General features: G+C 40.9%; 1 protein-coding gene across 2 annotated transcripts; it reads left to right on the forward strand.

Moving 5' to 3' along the window:
- Positions 1–701: 701 nt before the first annotated feature.
- hdr (hematopoietic death receptor) lies at positions 702–16,165 on the forward strand. 2 transcript variants are annotated; one of them, XM_080432155.1, is made up of 10 exons: positions 702–832; positions 4,807–4,993; positions 6,345–6,476; positions 6,601–6,712; positions 6,893–6,984; positions 8,363–8,464; positions 9,212–9,252; positions 10,992–11,309; positions 13,341–13,377; positions 13,979–16,165. In XM_080432155.1, exons 1-10 carry the CDS (start codon positions 779–781, stop codon positions 14,269–14,271), a joined length of 1,368 nt encoding a protein of 455 aa, XP_080288281.1. In that variant the 5' UTR covers positions 702–778; the 3' UTR covers positions 14,272–16,165. The 2 variants fall into 2 exon arrangements, with proteins under 2 accessions (XP_080288281.1, XP_080288282.1); XM_080432156.1 differs by having other exon boundaries at positions 10,992–11,102.
- The last annotated feature ends 6,381 nt before the right edge of the window (positions 16,166–22,546 follow it).

Genomic DNA, 22,546 nt, shown 5'->3' on the forward strand with positions numbered 1-22,546 from the left:
CTGTGTACATGTCTGTCTGTGAAAGAAACCACACACATTGCATTAGCCCTCTTCCAGAAGGCCTTCCAAAACAAGTGCCAAATATGACAACCAGGGTTGCCATATTTTGTGAGAGAAATAAGCAACCAGGTCTAGGAAAACGAGCCCAAAAGAAGCAACTGATTGATTGATTGAATACTTAATTAACAGTTTGCAAAGACAAGCACAGGAAAGTACAGTTCAATACAAGGTCTGTTAAGAGGTTTTCAAACCCAAGAAAGCACTATGGCTGTTTTCCATTGGGGTCCTTTGTCCTCAATTCATCGAAACTAGGCCACATGCGCACTTTAACCCTGCATTGGCTATTTGAAAATAGCCGATCTAAGCTGGGAAACATTATAACAACACAAATGCACCCTGGCACAAAACATTTTCATGAAAATATTTGAGAACCACTGGTTTAAATAACAATTAAAATGTTTTGGAAACAAGCCCAAAATAAGCAAGTACACTTTGGAAACAAGCCCAATGGCAAAAAAACGCAACCCGCAAGTAACTACTACTGTACAAGCAACTTTACATAAAAACAAGCCCAAAGTCGCTTATATTAAGCCGACGTGGCAACACTGCGGACAACCTGATGCCTGAAGCAGGGGGCGTGGCTTGATGTTTGCACTCCCGGCGCTGGGAAACTCTTTCGGCATTAGAAACTTTTCCCTGGAGAGAGAGAGAGAGGTGTTGTGTTGACTTGTTGCGTCCAAATCATTCCTAGAAGACTTGAGTTGGGATGTAGTCGCTGATGATCGTAGCTTTCGACGACTCTTTGGCAGCTATGGGCATCTCACAGTATATGGTAAGTGGTCATGGTGTTGTTGAGTGGCGGAATGTATGTAATAATCCAAAGTGGAAACATGTAACATTGTTGTTAGCAGTCCGCGAGTACCGCCGGCGGTGGGCCTACACACTGTGTTGGGACACTAGCCCTGATACATGACTGTCATAACATGACAGTCATGGATGAACTTACACCTGGTGTTTGCACTTTCTCCCCTTTTGGCCCGTACATATACGTTCATATTTCCAATATAAAGTGCTTACCCCATGGCCACGGATGTTGCAATTATGTACGGCCGCTCAGAAGTACCTGCATATTTTGTATTGTTCAGTAAAAAGCATTTTAATCAAATTGGTGGCCATTTTCTCCGTATTTTCGCCTATGCTTTCAACCATGCGACCCTATCGGTTGGGAGGTGTATTGCACTCTGATACATTATTTATAACGATGAGACAATGGCCACCGATCGGATTAAAATGCTTTTTATTGAACAATACGTCAGCTACGGGTACTTCTGAGGGCCCGTACATAATGGTAACATCAGTGGCCATGGGGTAAGCACTTTATATTTGAAATCTGAACGTTTATGTAGATGTACGGACCAAAAAGGGAGAAGTGCAAACACCAGGTTGAAGTTCATCCATGACGGTCGTGACAGATGACCGTCGTGTGATCCATGGCTAGTGAGAGACGAGAGTGGGGTCGTTCCTCCAACCAGAAATGCTTCAGTTTGGAACAATTTGGAAAGTTAGTTAAGTGAACTTATTCGTAACTTTTACCACGGAGTCAAAGAATGTCACATACACACTTGTCACGTTTACTCGTCAAAAGCCAACTCATGTGGACTGATCGCCTCATGACGTTTTGGCTGGAGTGTGTGACATTCCATTACTATCTGTCTGTCCTCGGCACTGTCGGGGTCAGTTATACTGTAAAAGTACATGTTGTCAGTAGCTGAGAAAGCTGAAAGCAGACGATTAAACGGAATCACAAACGGTGGTATAGGCTACGGTTGGAATAATAATGTTATGCCACATTATCGTTTTTATTAGCCTTGCTACTCGTGCCCATTTTATTTCGCCGCTGGCGACAACACAACGTTATTTGTGAAGCACATTTAAGACAACCGTTGTTGCCCAAAGTAGCCACAGCAGAACAAGTTGTAATGAGAAAAACGGGATAGAAGAACATGACACAAATGAAAGACAAAAACAGTAGGACCTATTATCCACCAAGAGGTCAGGGGACTCAGGGTCAACTAAGAGTGAAAGGCCAATGAGACAGAATTAGTCTTGAGTTAAGATTTAAACCCATAACGGAGTAAACGGACTGGACCGATCTAATATGGAGGTGTAGGCTATTCCAGAGCCTGGCTGGTGGTCAGCCGACCTCCAAGATCTAACTTACTGCAGTGTGTCTGTGTAGGCCTACGAGATCAGAAAGATAGCCTTTACATTTTTGTATTTTTTAATCAATTCTGAAACGAACAGGGAGCGAGGCCAGGAACGGGTGCTGATGTGGTCATACTTTTTGCTACCTGGTGAGGAGATGTGCAGTTGCTTTCTCACAAGCTGCAGTGATGCCTGCCTGGTCAATATACCAGCATATAAAGAGTCGCAGCAATCAAGCCTAGAAGAAATAAAAGCATGAACTGTCTCATGCTGTTTACCTTGGCCAAGAGTCTCAACACACATCACACATGATAGTGAGTGATGGCTGTGTGGACAAAACATTACAGTAGAGGCTACATGTAGTCTACATGATGCAATTCAGTGCACGCATGCGGCAATACAGTACATGTAGGCTTTGTACTAAGCCTGTATTGTATGGCCTGATCATTCATGCGTGAAATGCAGTGTTTTGAATGGCACCCGTCTTTTTAAACATCTGTGATCATGCCTGGAAGCTGAATAAACATAAACAAATGCATGTGCCACCGAGACACAGACTGTCAGAGAGCTCTCATAAGGTATCTGCCTGGCTTCCCGAGATGAGAGCTCACAGGCGGATTGGGAGAAGTGCAGACAGTCGCTGTCTGTTTGTGATGCTTGTAAAACTTTCATGCGGTGCATCATGTCGGCCTGGCACTGACTGACACACCGCGTGCATGCATTTCCAGGCAGGCATGCAGAAGATTAGATCATTAATGCGCGTGGTACGCGCATAGCGCGGTAGGGCGGCACCATGGGCGGCACAGGTGAAAAAAAAGGTTGAGCAATAAGCCCTGTTGGGTGTGATCACCGGTCTTGTGACTCGATCTGCCGTATGTGGGTCATAACAGAACTTGAGATTTGCTGTCTGTTGTTAAGCGGGTTAAGCACCGTGTATAGACTATTGTTTATTATTCCTGTCTGTTTACTTGTACTGCTATTCACAGAGCAACAGCAGCATTTGTTTTAGCTTTGTAACTAATTATGTCACTGACAGACTAGCCGGATTGTGAGCACTTTTGCCCATAGCTACAGTGTGAGTAATTAGAGGGCTAAACCCCCCTGCCGTTCCTCATAGATGACCTTTGAACACGCAGCACAGACAGTGGCCTGATCCCATATGCATTCATTCCATTGGTTCAAATATAACAGGGTGGATTTAACACTCAAGTCTCAAACACAAATAAGGAAGTTGCTCCAGAATGTGACTTTGAGAAGGCTTTCACATTAACTGGTTCTGCTGTGGTTTCCCATGAATGAGATGGAGATTAACTTTGTAAACAAGCAGTTTCTTGTGAGGAGAACTGCTTATAATCCAAACCTAGACTGATAAGCATGTGGCTTAGTTAGTCTTTACTCTGTATTTATATATAGGGGTAGAGGAATTATTCCCCTTGATGTCCAGGTAGTCCCCGGGAATACCTGGACATAAGGCTGGAATTTCATGGAGGCCATGACCACCATGCCCCCTCAGTATGCCCCTCAAAAAAGTATCTGCTCGAGGCCACAGTGGCCTTGATGCCCTGCCCCAGCTGTTTTCACTGTTTCTCCTCTGCTTCTTTCCTATCAATATGTTTTTGAAACACCAGTGTCTTGTTGAGATTCTCAAGTCTTATCGGGCAACGTAAAGTGAGATAATATGGCACTATGGAAAAAAAGAGCCCAAACTATCTTTATTTCAAAATGCCTTTATTTGGGGGCGCAGATGGCCTCGTGGTTTAAGGCGCACACCAGGGCCGCCGGAATCATAAACATCTGGGGGGACTTTACGGGGGGCGTGGTCAGACAGTGATGTCACAATCTTCACTGTCAAGGCCATGGTTATATTACACTCTTCCTTTGGAGTTAATAATTAACTAAGCACTTAAATATGTTGTTAGTTGACAGTTATAAGTTGCTCTTATGAAGACCAAGAATGCCTAGATTCAATTTGTAAATGTAATTTTCTGACTGTCTGTTTTAGGGAAAATCAAGATGAGTCTATAAAATAGAGCTTGAGAGAGAAGCTACTTCAGTAGTGCCGATTTAAAAAGAGATGGATATTTTGCACCTGTAGGAGTGCAGAGTGACAAAGATACCTTCATTTATTTGCTCTTGAACACCTTTCTAGTCTAAACAACAGTAATGTCATCACTTTGCAACGGTGCGTGTAAATAGCCTAAACATGGGCGAGGTCGCTCTTTAACTTGTGTAGTAGCCCAGTGTGTAGTGTCACATGAGAGTGAAACATTTTAATAAAAATAATCTGTTACACACTTCAATGAATTATTATTTTGGACTTAAAATAATATTGTTTTATTTGATGGCCTTGCTTGCCCTTGCATTTGGCCTTCGTGCCCTCAAAGGCCAAGTGGCTTTGCCCCTAAATTATGACATTCTGGGCCTCCTTGACAGGATGTTTTCCCAGTCATAGAGCATGGAAAGATGAGGGAACAGTTGCAATATGTATCATAAAAAAATAAATAAAAAAAAATAATCTCAAAGCATCTCACCTCAAATTAGCCTAAATGAAGGAATCAAAACTACAAATGTGTGTTACTAATTTCACAACGTTTCTCCCAGGTCATTTTCATGTTAATCCCGGTCCTCAAACTGACGACGGCGGCGACACTGTCTTGGTCGAACACTGAATTGGCTGAAGGCGAGCAAGGTGACGCCGGTGATGCCAGAAGCAGGCTGCGGCGGCACAACACCTGCAGAGAAACGGAGTACCGGGACAAAGACATCTGCTGCTTAAAGTGCCCAGCTGGTGAGCCACATGGAACCACGCTCAATCAACGTCCACCGAGACACAGAGCATTGTCACCAAGCTCAAATCCATCATGAGAGCCCATAGCCTAATAGCCAGAGGCCGTTATTTAGACTAAGTGGTGTTGACAATCGATTGAATGTTCTCTGTGTCGTGTGTGTGTCGTGTGTGTGTGTGTGTGTGTGCGTTTGTTTTAACCCATTAAGACCCGGAACGCATCTGTGTCACTTTTTCATTTGAGCTAAAAAGCATTATTTTACACTTTGGCTATTCAAAAATAGCAGATATACAAGCTCATAGCGCGGCACCGAGTGCCGCGCTACGAGCTTGTAGATCTGCTATTTTGGAAAAATCGTGAAAATGTGTGCAAATCTTTGAATATATATATTGTTTAAAGCGAACATTTGTAACTCAAATCTTTGCTTCTGGGGGTCCCTGGAACTAAATATTTTCAGATGGGGGTCCGCGGCCAAATAAATATAATTTTGGGGTCCTTGACATGAAAAAGTTTGAGCACCACTGATATAGAAACATATGTTTTTTTCAGAATACTGTTGGGATTTAGAAGACATTTGTAGAATCGGCTTCAGGTCTTAATGGGTTAAAGAAACATGTATGGGGTTCTTTCGGTACCTCACATGGTCCTCTCCATCATAATCAAATCTCGTTCCTCACATTTTGTCCTCGTCTCTACTCTACCCTCAATTGTTGTTTCTTCCTTCTTTACCTGATCATCTAGTTTCACCTTTCTGAGCCTTTACACTGTAGAATCCTGAGTGTTAATTTAACTCTGTGTACATTTTGTGAATACACTCAGAGTGTATTCTACTCTCTGTCAGAGTTAAATTAACAATACGCATTTGACTGTGTCTGGGCCTGCGCTTTGCTTGTTCGTGTAACATTTGTGCAGTATTAATTCATATTATAGGATTCAGGCTTAGTTACTATTATATGGAATAGTGTGCGTTTTCTTTTCACGTGTCCTTGTACTCTTAGTTGCTTGTACTTTGTGTAATCTAGGATTTGATGCCCATTTCTTCTGTTGCACCCTGGGTAAAACTAATCAGCAAAATGCCTTATATGTAAAGTGGTTTGGAAGACCTCAATAGAGGTCATCATATCAGGGAATGACTGATATCTCATTTAAAAATAACACCACCACACAGAAATAATGTATTTGTTTTGTTAGTGAATTCCTTATAAACACTGATAACAAATTATTTCAAAGTATGTGTCACAGATCGGGGTCCGTGTGGCCAACTGCTATTTTTGGCAAGTGACATCGTTGTATGACAAAGTATAAATCACACTTTTAAAAAACACCACACTGATTGACAATGTATTTGAACAGGTACTCATGTGCAGTCATCGTGCACTACAACAGGAGAGAAAGGAATTTGTGAGGATTGTGACATTGGCACGTACACAGAACATGAAAACGGCCTGCAGAGACAGTGTTTGAAGTGCACCAACTGTCGTTCAGGTATTTCTGCTAAATGGATTTTACATTATTCATCACTAGTGAGTGAAAAGAAAAATCAACACTTAACCTTTTATTAGTGCTCAAATCCTCAAAGCATCAGCGTAAAACTTTTTTGTCCTTTCAGACCAGCATGTTGTAAGGCCATGTACACCCATCCAGAACACTGAATGCCAGTGCAAACCAGGGACGTTTTGTGCCCCTGATCAGGCATGCGAGATCTGCAAAAAGTGTTCAAGGTGAGATAACAGGATAGAGAATATAGAACAGGCCCTCCAGTTATTTCATTCAAATGAATCATGGGAGAATATTCCTTTTTATGGCAACCATTTCTCAAATGTAATGTGCTCCTCAGGCGACCTTACCCGTTGTAATGATTTTTGTGCCTTCGTTTTGTCTTTCTCGTGCTTTCAAACTAGATGTCGAGAAGGTGAAGTGAAGGTGAGGAACTGTACCGCCACCGCTAACACAGTCTGCAAGAAACCACCATCCAGCCCCAGCACTGGCTCAGGTACAACACCATCTAATTTGGAAATGTATAATCATCGCCTCTGTTCCAAAACGAACTTACTATTATGCTCCCTTTGTACACGTGAGGCTTTTATGACACACCTGTCGGCACACAATAAATTGCTAACTTTTCATTAGCTAAAGAAATCGCACATCTCTTGATTCCTTTTCTGTGAAAGGAATACATTTCTGCTACAATGATAGATATTGGAGAGCGAGCCACACAGGTTACAATTACTGAGACATGAGACCGATAGTGGATAAGCACCGTGGGAAATGTTGAAAAGAATAATAATACACAGAGTTGTATATTAATGCCGGTGCTACACCAGATGCATCAATACGCATCCATGCGTGGAATTTACTGTGAGTGTAATTTACATCTGGAACGCTCCAATTGAAGTCCGTGCCCGCATGTGCCCCGCTAAAATTGTAATGGAGTCTATTTTTTCCCTTGTGCACTTGTATATATTAGAGTTTGGTATATCCACTTATTTTCATTGTATATTATGTCACCAAAAATATGAACGACGATAGCCTATATTTTATCAAAGTGAAAGCATTTCGGCCTGGGCCGTAGCGTGACGGTCCAGGCACCCTAGGCTGCAATGCCAGCCTGACAGCGTGTCGGGGGTTCGACTCCCGTTCCCGACGACCTTTGTCTCTCCAGCTCTCTAGTAAACAGAAAGTAGGTCAGGATACCAATTTCATCCAATCACGAGAAAGAACTCATACAGGATAAACAAATGAAATTGTAAGTGATGAAACAAAAACAAACAATGTGCAGACTTTGAACACTATAACATTTAAGCTGGGTTCTCTCTCCTGATTGGATGAAATTGTTGACCCAACTGAAAATGTTTTTTCAAGAGCTGGAGAGATGGGAAAACCCTGTTACTGAACAAACACCCCATGGCAATGATTATAATATAAGAATATAGAGCTTTAACCTAAAACGAAAACATTTAGTTTTAACCAAATATATCACTTACAGCACAGTCAAATACACATGTAGACAATGTATGCAATTATAGTGGTCCTTTTGGCATTTCAAATATTGTAATATTTATTGTTGATGAACAATAATCCTGACCTACTGTGGGCTAGTTTTTTTTTCTTTTTTTCTCTAATACTACCAACATACATTCTACAAATGTAGAATATAAGATGTTTGGATTTCTTTACTTTATTTCCCCACTGAAATGGACAATTATAGGAATGCCATCACAATCTGCCGCCTTCTAAAACTATACAGTATAGATGAATTGATATACAGTAGTAAGTTGCTGCAAACGGATTGGAATTGTGACGTCACTTGCAGCCATGAGCCATCCCTTAGTAGTAATGGATGCTGATTATTTCTTGTGCTCAATCAACAGTTGCTGTGATGATTATATCCCTGCTTGCACTACTGGTTGCTGTGGTTTTGGTGGTTGCCTTGGTATGTCTTTGGAAGAGACGGAGACATCAAACGGCGACGGGTAAGAATCAGAATCTTTTTTTGACTGGCTAGTCAGTGTGTTGACCACATCATGGCAATATCTTCTGACCTGTGTTGCATGTCAATGAATTCTTTCTTCTTTTTTTGTATTTTTTTTGTATTTTATTTTATTCATCATTATTTTGGTTCACTTCTTACCTGTACCTCTCCTGAGTTTCACTCTTACTGCTGTTAAGACTATTGTCTGATCTTTTCTGATCCCCAATTGTCTAAATAAAGCAAAAGGTAATACATTTCAGAATCTATTTTCTGCAAATGAGTGTGACCAATTGGGAATTTGGCAATGCCTACTAAATGCCTATTAAATGCCTTTCTAAATTGGATTGAACAAATTACACTTTTATGAATTTGCATGGTACTGCATACACGCTGTGAGACAAATAATTCTCGAGTCTTATAGAGCCAGGTGAGGACTTTGGGTCAACTTTTACAACTGTGTTTGACCTTCTTGAAAGTTAAATGCATTTGTGGCTAGCTTTAGTGTTTTAGTTATTTGGTTCATATAAAAGTGCATAACCTTTCTTTTTATCGTAGCTGCGTTCTTCCTTCTGAAAGTCAGTTTCTATGGAAACCGCTACAGCAGAAACAGAATCTTCTGAAATGAAAAATAATTTTAGTTCTAAAAATAGATACATGTAAATGTTAAATGCAACAATATGAAAATTGTGTTTGTCATCGGTTTATTCCTTAGCGTGCCCTCACTCACTCCACAGTTCCTCTCTCACAGGTTCCCAGAGTGATATAAATGACAGTCTGAAGGTTGTCGTGGTGAGTAACCCATTTTATATTTTCAAACTTCAGCTGACACTCTTATCCATAGCAATCTAAAACAAGAGCATGGGCGGAATAACCTTGATCTCCTAGATAAGTGTCCACCCTAAGATTGGGAGGTTGGGTGTTCAATCCCTGGCAGAGTCATACCAACAACTGTTAAAATGTTACCTAATGCCTCACTGCTCGGCACTCGGCATCAAGGGTTGGATTGGGGGTAATACTAGCATCATGTACTTGTACATCAAGCTGCCTCATGCTAAGGAGATAAAAGATAAGCTCCTGACCCATAGACCACATGGTTGGGGAACCGTTGATTCCCAAGGCTACTTACCTGCTTACTTTGTTTTGATGGACTTGGTACACGCAAGTGGAGCTTACTATGAAACCGTGCTCGGCTTGTGAGTGTGTGTGTGTGTGTGTGCGTGCGTGCGTGCGTGTCTGTGTTCACTGCCTGCCTGCAGCTCCTCTGAGATAAGTAAATGTCCAATTTAGACGTACCATACATCAAATGAAAGGTCTTTGAAAACTGAACACACCTGTCAAGGTTGCGTTTACGCCCGCCCCTTCCCCCGGAAGCCACGCCCCAGAGAAGGCTCCTAAAAACTCCCCATTGAAACCCCATGTTAAATGAAAAGTGCCCGAATCGCTCCGAAACTTTTTCTACCCCCCCTAAGTGGGGGTCTACGAACAAATACTTCGGGCTCGGATTTTGGCTCCGCCCCCCGGAAGTGGGTGAAACAGGCACTTCAAACACTTTGTTGAATTGTTCAAAAACATTCAAAGTTTTTTTTTAGTGAATTTGTATTTTTCTAAGATGCTCCTTTTAACGCAGATCTTTTTTGTATTTTTTTTGTATTTTTTCATTGGTTACTTTTTTTAAAATCTTTTTTTTTCATATATATATATTTTTTTTGCGTTCGCTTCCCGCGTTCGCGCGTCTTACTTGTATTAAAGATTGTGAAAGCAACCTTTTATCTAAAAACGTAAGACTAGATTTTAAAGGGGAGAAAAACATCCACAAATATCACAAGTGGCAATGTACAGTTAGGTGCCATGTGGAGGAGGAATGGGGAGTTGGGGTTTTGGGTATCTGTTGCTGGTAATGATACGCCATGAACCAAGGATTTATAATAAGAAAGACATTTTGTTGCACCAAATTTGATCCAGCACATCAGTTTCACCTTGTGATAACATCATTCTAGAACATTTATTTATTGAGTATGAATTATTCAAAGAGACAAAATCTATGGGAAGAGTGTATTCTGAATATGGTGGACTTAGTGGTGGCAAATTAGTTGTCCATGAAGAGATGCCTCTCTGAGGCACAAGAAAGTGGTCAGGAGATGATGTTTAAATGTTGAGTGTTTGTTCTGTTGGTGGCACTGGAGAAAGGTTTGCTGTGTGAATAGGGGATATTGCCTCTATCAGTATGCCAAGTTTCATAAAAGTGAGCAATCGGTTCTATGGGCTGCCATAGACATCCTTTGGGATTATGAAGAAGAAGAAACTAACAATTCCACCAAAAAAAAACACGACACTGGTCTTTAAATCGTACATCAGCACAGTTATGCTAAGACGTTGGCTGTAGGAGATATATGCCAAATTTAAAACTACTACTTTACCGGTACAGTAGCATAATTTCAGTAGGCATTATACCACCCTGTCAAGCCATCTACATTAGGAGTCTCGAACTGACTAGACAGGATTGCTCCGTCCTTATCCCTCCTCTCTAGGACAAAATGGCGTCTGCTCCTTCCATGGAGGAGAGTCAGAACAGGCAAAACCATGCGATGACACGTGAAGACGACAGGCTGTGCCTGCTCCCTCAGCACTGCCAGCGAGCGGTGAGGGCAGCCTCCACTGGCAAATCGTCAGCCCTCGAGGAGGACGAGGACACCGGGTTGGGGGACAGCCTGGCCAACACTGCCAGTAACTCGCAAAGCAGCCTGCTCTCCAGCCAGCTTCCCACGCCCGCTCCCCCATGCTCTACCTCCTATTACCTCCCGATATGCTCACCCCAGCCCAGCTCCATGGTCCCCCGGCAGCTGAGGGTGAGAGCAGCAGCACCCATGCATGCTTGTCTTCACTCTGCCTGCCTGCCTGCCTGCCTACCTACCTACCTACCTACCGACTTACTACCTACTTACCTACTAGGGCTGGGCCATATGACTTCAAATCAATATCATGATTATTTCAAACTTGTCTCGATTACTATTAATGAATGATTATTTTACAAAAATAAAATGGCTGATCTACAAGCTCGCAACGTGTTGCGATGTGACGCGTTGTTAGCTTGCAGATCAGCTATTTTTTGCTATTTTTGTACATCACCATTGTACATATAATTTTGGTTAATTGCCCAGCCCTACACCTATCTATTTGTCTCAATCATGCTGCCCTACTATCTTTCTACTAAACAGTTTTCTCCCATTCTATACTTTTTAAAGTTCTCTCTAACTTTCAAGAACCTCCAGTACAGTAAAGCTCTCTCTGTAGTCTATGGTCGTGATGGCTGTTCTCTACTCCTCAACACACTTCAGTCTCACTTATACGTCATGCTATGTACTCTATGTACGCATTCCTAGCTGTATGAGGTGTCTTTTGCTCTCTTAACTGCACTGTAAGGCCCAATCCAGGTCAGGACTGCTTTGAACATAATAACTTAGTTTGGTTATATTCACATACCTTCTTAAAGAGTTTGATTTGTAGTTTATTTATTGTAATGCAATCATTTTACGCCAATGTTTACAAACATTACCAACACACAAGCAAATATTACGGTACCAAAATACCAGAAATATAGTTAACAAATGACGTGTGTGTTGTATAGTGTCATTCTATCAAGAGCTGAGTCAATCATATAGAGAATATATTAGTTTTTAATTGTATTTTTTTGGTGGTGGGGCTAGCCCCATAACTTCACCACCAACCCTTAACAACTGCAACCCCCCCCCGACCCCCAATGCTTGTCCTCTGCCTTTTTAACAGCAGACTTCCCGAGGTCTGTCTGGTTAGGTTATACTGGTCTGGCTGACCCCTTACTCTGATTCCTCTCCATTCCGTCCCCCCCAATCTATCAACCAATCAATAAATAAATAAATCAATCGGTCGTCACTTACAACCATTTGATTCATTAAAATGCTGTGCGATATTCTTTACATAAAAGTGAACGTAAAAGATTGTTCTGAAATTGGGTTGCTATACATTTACGGGCGTTAGTGGCTCAGGGGAATAGTGTCCACCAAATCGAATGGTTCCTGGTTTGTTGGTATTGTGTCCTTGACCCATCTGCTCATCGGTCATTAACTGGCAACTAGTTAGGATGGTTTATGTTCCAGGTATGCAAATGTATTTGGCCAAGTAGCTTCACTTTACCATTTTTTTAAAATCTGACCGTAAAACAAGATACATTTGAATAAAAACTGTTAAAGCTCATTAAAATTAAATAGAATTCTAGATCATAGAATTAGGAATAGCAGGGACATAAAGTGCAGTTTTATTTACATATAGGTTATCTGGGTCAAACCTTTCTAGACCCTGTAGGAATATACCTAAAATTTACCAGGCCAAATAAATTTGTATGGCTTAAAGTTCAATGAGATCAATTTGAAGTATTGAAATTGAAGTAACAGTAATAGGTGACCTAATTGCTAGCCAGAACCACACCAAAATATCAATGAGCTACTAGGATCAAGCTGTTCTTTGGTAATTGGTTCATTTATCTATGACTACACTGAGCTCTATAAGTTCAAATCAGAATTGTTATAACAACGTGTTGTATATAACTTTTTTCTCTACTGATGAGTAGTATTTTTTTTTTTTTCCTTTCTTTTTATGAAAGCAAAACATTTAAAGAAGTGCCCATTGGATTACATTGAATTATATTATTAAACAATTTATAATAATATAGTGAATTACTTTCTGATCATTGGGTACTAAAGTGTTTAGTAACAGTAAAATTCATAGGTGTTTTCTTTTCACAATTCATGACAATGAATGGCAAAATATGAGTAAACTGTAGATCTCAGAGTAGATGGAACTGTATTATTAATGTTTACCATTTGCTTTTCTTTCTTTTGCAGGACGATGACCCGATTCCATCGCTCATTCCATTGAATGGTACGATAATATCCCTTTCATTCCCTCCTTACTGTCCGCTTACAAATGTTATATTGTCGCTTGTGACATGTCATGAGCTTGTAGATCGGCTATTTGTGTGACACTGTAATATGAGATACTAGTTCAGAACAGAACTGTTGGTGTCTCTTCATGGTTGTTAATTTCAAAGTAATTAGTTCTTAATTTTGACAGTGGAGAAAGCTAACAGGTTATCATGACTGGCTAGCAAACTGTAAAATAACACATTTATGGATTTGTCAGTAATGTGACAAATCCATGAATATGCTTTTGATGGGAGTATTCAAAGGGATGACGAGTTTTGTTGGTTTTAGAATGAACTCTTTTGCTGCAAGATATGAATATGCATATCGTCACTGTCGGGAGGAAACCGTGTAGGTCCAAAACCGTTCATTCCAATGATTCTAATATAATTATTATATAGGGAAATCTCTTGTTAATGCGTCTCATTGGTTAAATATTCTATATTAAAATTGTCACCACTCATGTCACTATAATTCAACCATAACCATATAAGGAGTTTAGTGCTCTAAATTAAAGAATGCTTAATGGAAATGTCTTCCTATTTGTTTTTTGTGGTCAGGCGAGGAGTCTCTGAAGAAATGTTTTGAATACTTTGAGGACTTGGACGTGGACTATCACAAGAGGTTCTTTAGACATCTGGGCATTAACGACAACCTGATCAAAAGCAAAGACCACCTCACCCACGAGGACAGGACCCATGAACTGTTGAACGTCTGGATGGAGAAGGTTGGCAAAGACGCCAGCTTAAATCACCTACTGAAAGCACTGCTTACTTTTAATCAAAGACTAACGGCTGAAAATGTCATCGCCAAAGCCATTGCCGGTGGTTATTATGAACGTGAGAGGGAGTGAGCGAACGGTGAATTCCTTTCACCTCGGAAAAATGCATGGAAAATGTGCGCGTGAGTCATGCTATTCTCAGGTACTTGCTGCAGCAGGCCTGTGGGCTGAATCATTCCCTGAAAAGTGCAGGACATGTCATGCAGGCTCAAGGCTGGCAGCTGTAGAGCTTTTCCGCGTGAATAGTGATTCTTAAATGTATAAACTGGAAACAAAAGGGAGGAGTGTATACACTGAAATGCATTGCTGTGACGCTTCTACTCTTGCACCCAGAAGGACATAGTATTGTACTGTAGACGAGCTGTTATTATCAAGAGATGCACTGAGCCTTGCAGCTTGACTCCTTAAGATGGCTCCTATACATACAGGGCCACAGGAAGGCATTGGTCACCTTCCTTTACAAGCACTCTTTATTAGTAAGAGCTGGAATGTAGTTTATTCTCTTTTACTAATGGTCATTTATTATTTATTTTACTCTCCACCTGCATAATTTAATTTTCCCCGTGGGCCATGCTGGAATCGCTGATGATGAAGTATTTAATTGTGCATATTTATTTGCTGGTTTACAACCATTTATGTGACTTCTGCACAAATGCTGCCTCTTATTTGCTTGAGCAAAGGGACAGAGGGCTCCCAGTAACGTTGTTAATGAAAAAAGTCATAATGGTACTGAGTGAGTGAACATGTAACTTGTCACTTCTGACTTCTACAGCCATGAGTCAAGACGCTGTTCCTTTGTGTCAGGCAAACCTCTTGACAGTATGTCATGCCTTACCCGCATGAGGCGCATTGTGGCATCGTTAATGTACATTCTTTGAATTGAATGCTTTGTGAATGTAAATTGTGATTAGGTGTAGTGATGAATGTGATGGCATTGCATCATCCTCGCTTGTCAGACTGTAGTACATAGTTCCCTCTAGTGGATAAACAGTAGTGTTTCCACAGAGATTCAGTCGTAACAGTGGGTTAGGACCAGGACAGTGGTTCCCAAACAATGGGCCGGACCAAGCTTTTATGGTTAAAGAATATATATATATTTCTTTTTTTTTTTACAGTTTTTTTTATTTCAAAAGATTTCCCCCCAAAATTCTGATGATTCAAAGAATTTCAGAAAGAAGAAAAACAAAGAATTCAAATGAATTCCATGACAAAAAACATATTATATAAATATTAGATCTACAAGTTCACATTGCATCATGACATGTGAGCTTGTATGGGCTATTTGCACTATTTTTAAAATGGGGCTTATAATATAAATTTATAATGTATTTGTGTACGTTTGCGTCCCGGGGTGACACCAAACGTATCTTTTGGGTCCAGAGCTGAAAAGGTTTGGGAACCCCCTGTGTTAGGAAACAGACATTTCTTTGAATGTCCTATATGGCATTTCTATTATGATTCCTGCTGTTTGTTACAAGTCCCCACTATCACCATCAACACAAGTGGGATAATGGGAACATAATCGATCTCCAATATGTGTTTGGTCAATAGGCTACAAAATTAAGATGACTGGTTCATTGTGTTACATTAAGAGTGATGGCCCATAGACATGTTTCCACTGAGGTTTGCAATAGACGCATTATAATACCCATACAAGAGTGGGTGTCTTGGTGTTGCATCAAACCCATCCATGACTGGAGCACCGTAATTGCTACATTGCTTCTCAAATTCGAGCAGTTTACTTTTTCCTTTTTTAAATAGAACATTGCCTGTCTTTGTTGTGTCCATTACTTTTCATGTTCTCTGTACCTATGGTAGTTGCAAGTATATCATTCCAATAATTGTATTTTCTAAGCTGCCGTCTGAGAGAATAAAGTACAGTGTGTATGTTTGTTTGCACAAAAATAAATTATGCCATTTAAATAGCCTACAGCTTTTCTGGGGTTATTTGTATTTATGTACTGTCTGCTGTCTACGTGTGGTGTTTGTGCCTGTATGTGTCGGCCCATGTGTATAGTCGGTGCAATATTGTCTGTTTCTGTATCAGCATGTATTATATGACAATGTTTGACAGTGGATTTGTGAACATCTTGTCCCAGTAGACGTGTGTTATTTTGCCACTCTCACATCAAAGTCTGCTGGCAGCCGAGAACCATGTCAACGATTTACAGTCAAACCCCCATTGGCTCTGAACAAAATGCAGTGTGAAGGGCTTGATGTACTACGTTGTGCACTGCATTGCTCGCGCACCAAAAATAACAGATCTAAAAGCTCACACTGTGTTGTTGCTGCAATTGTTGCATTGTGAGCTTGTAGACCCTTTTAGAGCAGGGGTCTTCAACGTTTTCAGGCCAAGGACCCCCTAGCTGAGAGAGAAATGAAGCAGGGACCCCCTCCATATTGTATAAAATTGTGTTTCTGGTTAAACTTTTTTTGTTTACTTGGTCTGCTCTCTTTTCCCTCTACACCAAACACGTCTTTGCCAGAAATAGCCGATCTACGAGGCGTTGTGAGCTTGTAGATCGGCTATTTTTGGCTAAAGTTCTCCTCAGAAAAGGAATGCTAGGGTTCAAGTAGTTAAGGTAAAAATAATATATATATATATATATATATATATATATATATCACACAAAGATTTGACGGACCCCCTGTAGTAACTCTGAGGACCCCCTAGGGGTCCCGGACCCCCTGTTGAAGACCCCTGCTTTAGAGCGTACTGTAGATGCCCTGTAGATAGTGGTGCTTTTCCCTGGTGGTGGTTAGAGCAGGAATAATAACCCATATATTTTTGTATTGAGATGGCAGACTGGACAGCACAGAGCAGTGGGACTTGAAGCGAAACATAGGCTACCCCTGACTTTGAATTCTCACCGGGCTCTTGCCTTTTCTGTACCCCTGTTGAGTTTTATTCAATTTCCTGTGACTGTAGAATCCAAGGGGACTATTACATTTGAACGAGTACATAATTAGACTGGGACCTTGACTGATGTAAAAGTGCTGGAGTGTGGACACACTGGCTGATGCTTGCAGCACCGTGTATAGGATCACGTAATTGTAGCAGTATGCTAAAAATGCATGAATAGGGGGACACCAAATAAATAAATAAAGGATGTTGCTCATGAGGATCTATCAATTGTTGAATACTGAAGGCTAATTTACTTTTCATTGCTGGTGTCTTGTAATGCAGCATGAAAATCGTACATGGATAATGTTGATTCTTTTTCAAATGTCAACACCAGGAATTTTGAAATCTTGCATGTTTAGGATTTTTTACATCACTCATCTTATAGAGGCAAATAGATTAAATGGCTAATGTTACATGTTTGTGTTGCATTAACTTTGTTTAGAACAATATAACTTTTGACATTGGCAACATCTATAAGTGCATTTATTCAACTGTACTTCCAATTCAGAATTTTGAATTTTCTGATACTTTACACTTCTCAAACATTTCAGATGGTAATCTTTTTTCACTCTACAATGTTTATTTGACATGTTTAGTTACGTTGCAGATTCCGATTAGTAATATGAATATAAATTAACAAACATAATGATGATATAATCATATACATAATCTCAAAGGATCTACAAAGGCACAGCCTGTCCTGCACAACAATTGTAACCATTGACATATTTCAAACCAACAACTTCTTTACTTCCAGAGTCCTTTTATGGTATTTCTTATAGGCTTGACTTGCTTGACCTGATTCCCAAGGACCCTATAGTTAGTGCACCGGATTCCCAAGGGCCACACAAAATATCTTCACCAAAAATCAGGTATTTTGGCTAAAGTTTGCCCTAGAAATGTGGATGCCATAGGGTTCAAATGGCTAATTTATGTCACTGTGAGCTTATAGATCAGCTATTTTCTGTGGTGTCGTACGAATCATTCTTATGAAGACAAGAGGACTTGTTGCATAGTTGTGCATTTCTCAACAGAAATGTCAGCATGTCATAGGTTAGCCTACACAATGCCCATAACGACAACAATTTAGTGAATTATAAAGGACGGGAAGAAAATCCTGCCACGGTATTGTATCGCATGGTCTCCAAGCAACAGCCACTGCTTCCAGCGAGATTAGAAATTCATTGAGTGACTTCAGCTTCCCGTAATATAATCAACCGATGCAGCCTACATTAATTCTAAACTATGCCTTCATTTTGCTCCTGAATTACGGGTGATCTCACACACGTCAGTGTAGCTGTCTAGAAGACACTATACTGTCATTCATCAGTTTTTATGCCTTCCATTTCCATTATGCTTCCATTTCCCAATCTTTACTGGTAATGACCCCGAGAATCCAGTTGCTTACTTGGAATTATCATTCAAATTTTGAGCTCATAGCAATTTCAGCTCTCTACGGTTGTCAGCCCAGGGGCTTCGTATGTGATCGGGAATCAAAAAACCCTGGAGCAACCCCATGGCACATTTACACTGGCAGCACGGGGTAATTACAATAGCACAATACCATTTGCCTAATGCCTTTGAAGGACCCACATGAATAGTTTCACACAGGTTTTCAGGTGAATGATGTGTGGGTGCTTGCCATTGTAGCATTATACTGCTATTAAAGCATTCTATCTGCTGCCTGGGGAGGCTGGTGCTTTTATTACACCAATACTAGAGCTGACACCGAACAAAGGAAAGGGTTGGAAAATCCAAGGGCCAAAGGAGCTCGCATAAGCCTTCATAGACGCCAGAGTTTAGAATAGGCCTGTGTTTTGCTTAATAAATAATGGGGCTCCTCTGTAATGTCATGGAGCCCATGCATTTCAAGTGGTGTCTTAACTACTACTTCTATCTAGTATTGATGGGCATAGTACTAGTACTATCCAAACGTACAGACCTTCACATTTAATTACATCGCACATTCCTGTGTAATTCTAAGTGCTTCACATGTTCTGAGAAACACATTTTAGTCCTTGTGAATTCATTGGATATGCTTTGGTAAGCATGGCCCGCTCACAAATTTGTGTCTAGCTTTGAAGAAGTCATCGAGTTATGTTTTTTTTTACTGTAGCTATGTGCATATATATAGGCCACGCTTACTCCAAAATTCATTGACTCACAGATTTAGTTATTGTCCAAAATAACAGTTATAATTTATGGTAAACATTCATGCTAAAAGGGATTCAGGGAAAACAGTTCTGTATAGGGCAATTACACCAACCAAATCATGGACTTGTGTTTTTTTTGGCATAATGTATTAATGTTGCTTCCAGCCAAGGAATAATAGGCAACTCACAATCAAACAAAGGGTAATTAAATTATAACTTTTTTTCCAGCTTCACACAGCTGATGGCTGCTCATGTTGTTATGATGAGCAGTTAAGGGGTGAGAGTGTCTTGCTCATGGACACTTCAACAACAACAATACCAAGGCGGCCAGGAGGCAGACAGACCGGTGACCTTCTGATTACCATGACCTCTCTACGCACTCATTAGTTAGGGCTTGTCTTCTACCTCAGGGGGGCGCTAAAGGACAACGATGTCGAGAAATTATTTTGTAAAATTAAGATCGTCTACCAGAGCAATTAAATGCAGCACAATAAACACCAACATCAGTAAATATACTATACGGATGGCCGAAATGTATGTATATAGGGCTGAAGTAACAACATGTTTAATGTATGTTTTATTATAATAATAATACAAATCTACAAAGTAACTAGATGGGAGAAACGGAGGTGGTGTATGCATGTATGTACATATTGACAATGAGTGCATCCTTCGCGAAGACCTGAAGGATGCAGCCATTGAAGCTGTGTGGGTCGAGATCATTTTTAAAAATTCCAAGCCTGTGCTAGTCGGTACCATATACAGACCTCCTAACCAGACTGATTTCTATGAAAGACTTGAGGAGTGTTTAGCTAAGGTGGAGTGTGCGGAGACGATTCTTCTTGGTGACTTTAACACAGACATGCTCTGTAAGGAAGCGTCAGTGTATAAGTCATTCAAGGGGTTTTGTCATCGGCACTCACTCCACCAGCTAATCACCCAGCCCACAAGGCTGTGTGTTTCCACTCAAACTACCATAGATCTCATTCTAGCAACGGACAAGGACAAAATCCTCAATAGTGGTGTTTCTACCTGTGGCATATCTGATCATAACATGATCTTCTGCACCAGAAAGAAACGTAAACCTAAGAACGGTTGCCACAAATCAGTCACGATCAGAGACCTCAAAAACTATAAGAGTGAGGACTTAGATCGCAGGCTAGAGGAACTGGACTGGTCCGACGTACTAAACAGCACACAGGTAGACGAATCTTGGCTTGGTTTCAAAACCAAATTCATTCAAATTTTGGACAGTGTGGCCCCCATGAAAACCGTCATGGTCAAATCCCGCCCGGTACCATGGATGAATTCGGACATCCTTACTGCCATGAAGGTCAGAAACAAAAAGTGTTCTGAGCTTCATAAAGGTAGGATCAAACTCGCCAGGTGTTTTAACAAAGGTCTCGAATCCCACGTAGCTAAACTTGTAAAAGAAAGAAACAAGCTAAGAAACAAGGTTAATCGCATGCTCGAACTAGCAGAAAAAAGCTTCCTCGATGACAAAATTGAGGAAAATAAAAGCAAACCACGAGAGCTTTGGAAGCTATTCAACAACCTACTAGGCTGCAGCAAGAAATTGAAAACCAGGTTTACAAACATAAGCCTCAAGGTGAATGACACTCTCATCACATCCAAACATGAAGTGAGTAAAATCCTCAACATATTCTTCACGACCATAACCTCAGATTTGGTTGAAAAACTTCCCCCTCACTCTGGGTGCTATGGTGAAGAACATGTTGACTCATTTTACAAAAAACAGGGTGTACGGAAAGATGATTTTAAACTCTCCCCTGTGAAAACAGAAGAGGTGTTTAAAAAATTGAGTGCTCTTCATCAACACAAAGCCACAGGCCTCGACAATATCCCCGCCAAATTTCTAAAAGACTCGGCCGCCTCCATTGCTCCAATCATTACCCACATAATAAACCTCTCCATCATACAGGGACGGGTCCCTAACGATTTCAAAAAAGCAAGGGTGACCCCCCTGTACAAAAAAGGAAACAAATTAGACCCTGGCAACTACCGCCCTATTTCTATTCTTAGCTCCATCTCGAAAGTCATGGAAAAAATAGTCTATGAACAGGTCGATAAGTATCTTGCCGAAAAAAATCTAATTTACAAATTCCAATCTGGTTTCAGAACAAACCACTCCACTGACACATGCCTTCTCTATTTGAACGACTCTATCAAACAAGATGTCGACAAGGGCAAATATTGCGGCATGGTCATGCTGGACCTCCAAAAGGCCTTTGACACCGTCAATCACCCAATTATGATCAATAAGCTCAAAGCAATAGGTTTTGATGATACGTCAGTGAACTGGATGAGATCCTACCTGGAAGGGAGGGAGCAAGTGGTGGAAGTAAACGGCACCCAGTCCCCCCCCCTCCCTGTGACTTGTGGTGTCCCACAAGGAAGTATACTAGGACCTTTACTGTTCCTGATATATGTGAATGACATGTCATCGGCCTGCGACTGCAAGCTGTTCCTGTTCGCAGATGACTCGGCCCTGCTAGTCTCGGACAGGGACAGGCTGCAGGTTGAGAAAACTCTCAGCTCCGAACTCAACAAGATCTGCATCTGGCTCTCTGACAACAAACTTTCATTACACCTGGGTAAAACTGAATCCATCCTCTTTGGGTCCAGTCCTAACCTTAGCAAGGCAGAGAGTTTCACGATCAAAGTGGGTGATAATGTCATCAAAAGAAAGGATGAAATTACCTACCTGGGCTCCATCTTGGAGGCAAACCTCTCCGGTAACAAAAACGCCGAAAAAGTGATCAAAAATGTCAACCGAACAACACGCTATTTGTGGAGGATTGATCGCCTAGTCAGTAAGAATACTCTAAAGATTCTTGCAGGGGCCCTCATTCAAGGTCATTATGATTATGCATGCACTTCATGGTATCACAACACCTCCAAGGCCTTAAAAACAAGGCTCCAAACATCCCAAAACAAACTTGTAAGGCTACTTCTTGGCCTCAATCACAGAACCCATCTAACCCCTGCTCATTTTGCTAGGATTGGATGGCTTAGGGTTGAGGACAGAGTACAGCAACTTGCTATGGGCCTGGTCTTCAAGATACACCACAACATTGGGATCCCCCTGTATTTGTCAAAATACTTCAAAAATGTTAATGAAGTCCATGATCATAACACCAGAGGCAGCTCCACTGATCATGTTCAACCCAGATTTGGCTCAACTAAGGGTATGAACTCATTCTCATGCTATTCATCAAAAATGTGGAATGCCCTACCAAAAGGAGTAAAGGAGTGTAAAACCCTACTC

This window comes from Gymnoscopelus braueri (assembly GCF_963280865.1).
Source record: "Gymnoscopelus braueri genome assembly, chromosome: 7".
Classification (NCBI taxonomy): Eukaryota; Metazoa; Chordata; class Actinopteri; order Myctophiformes; family Myctophidae; genus Gymnoscopelus; species Gymnoscopelus braueri.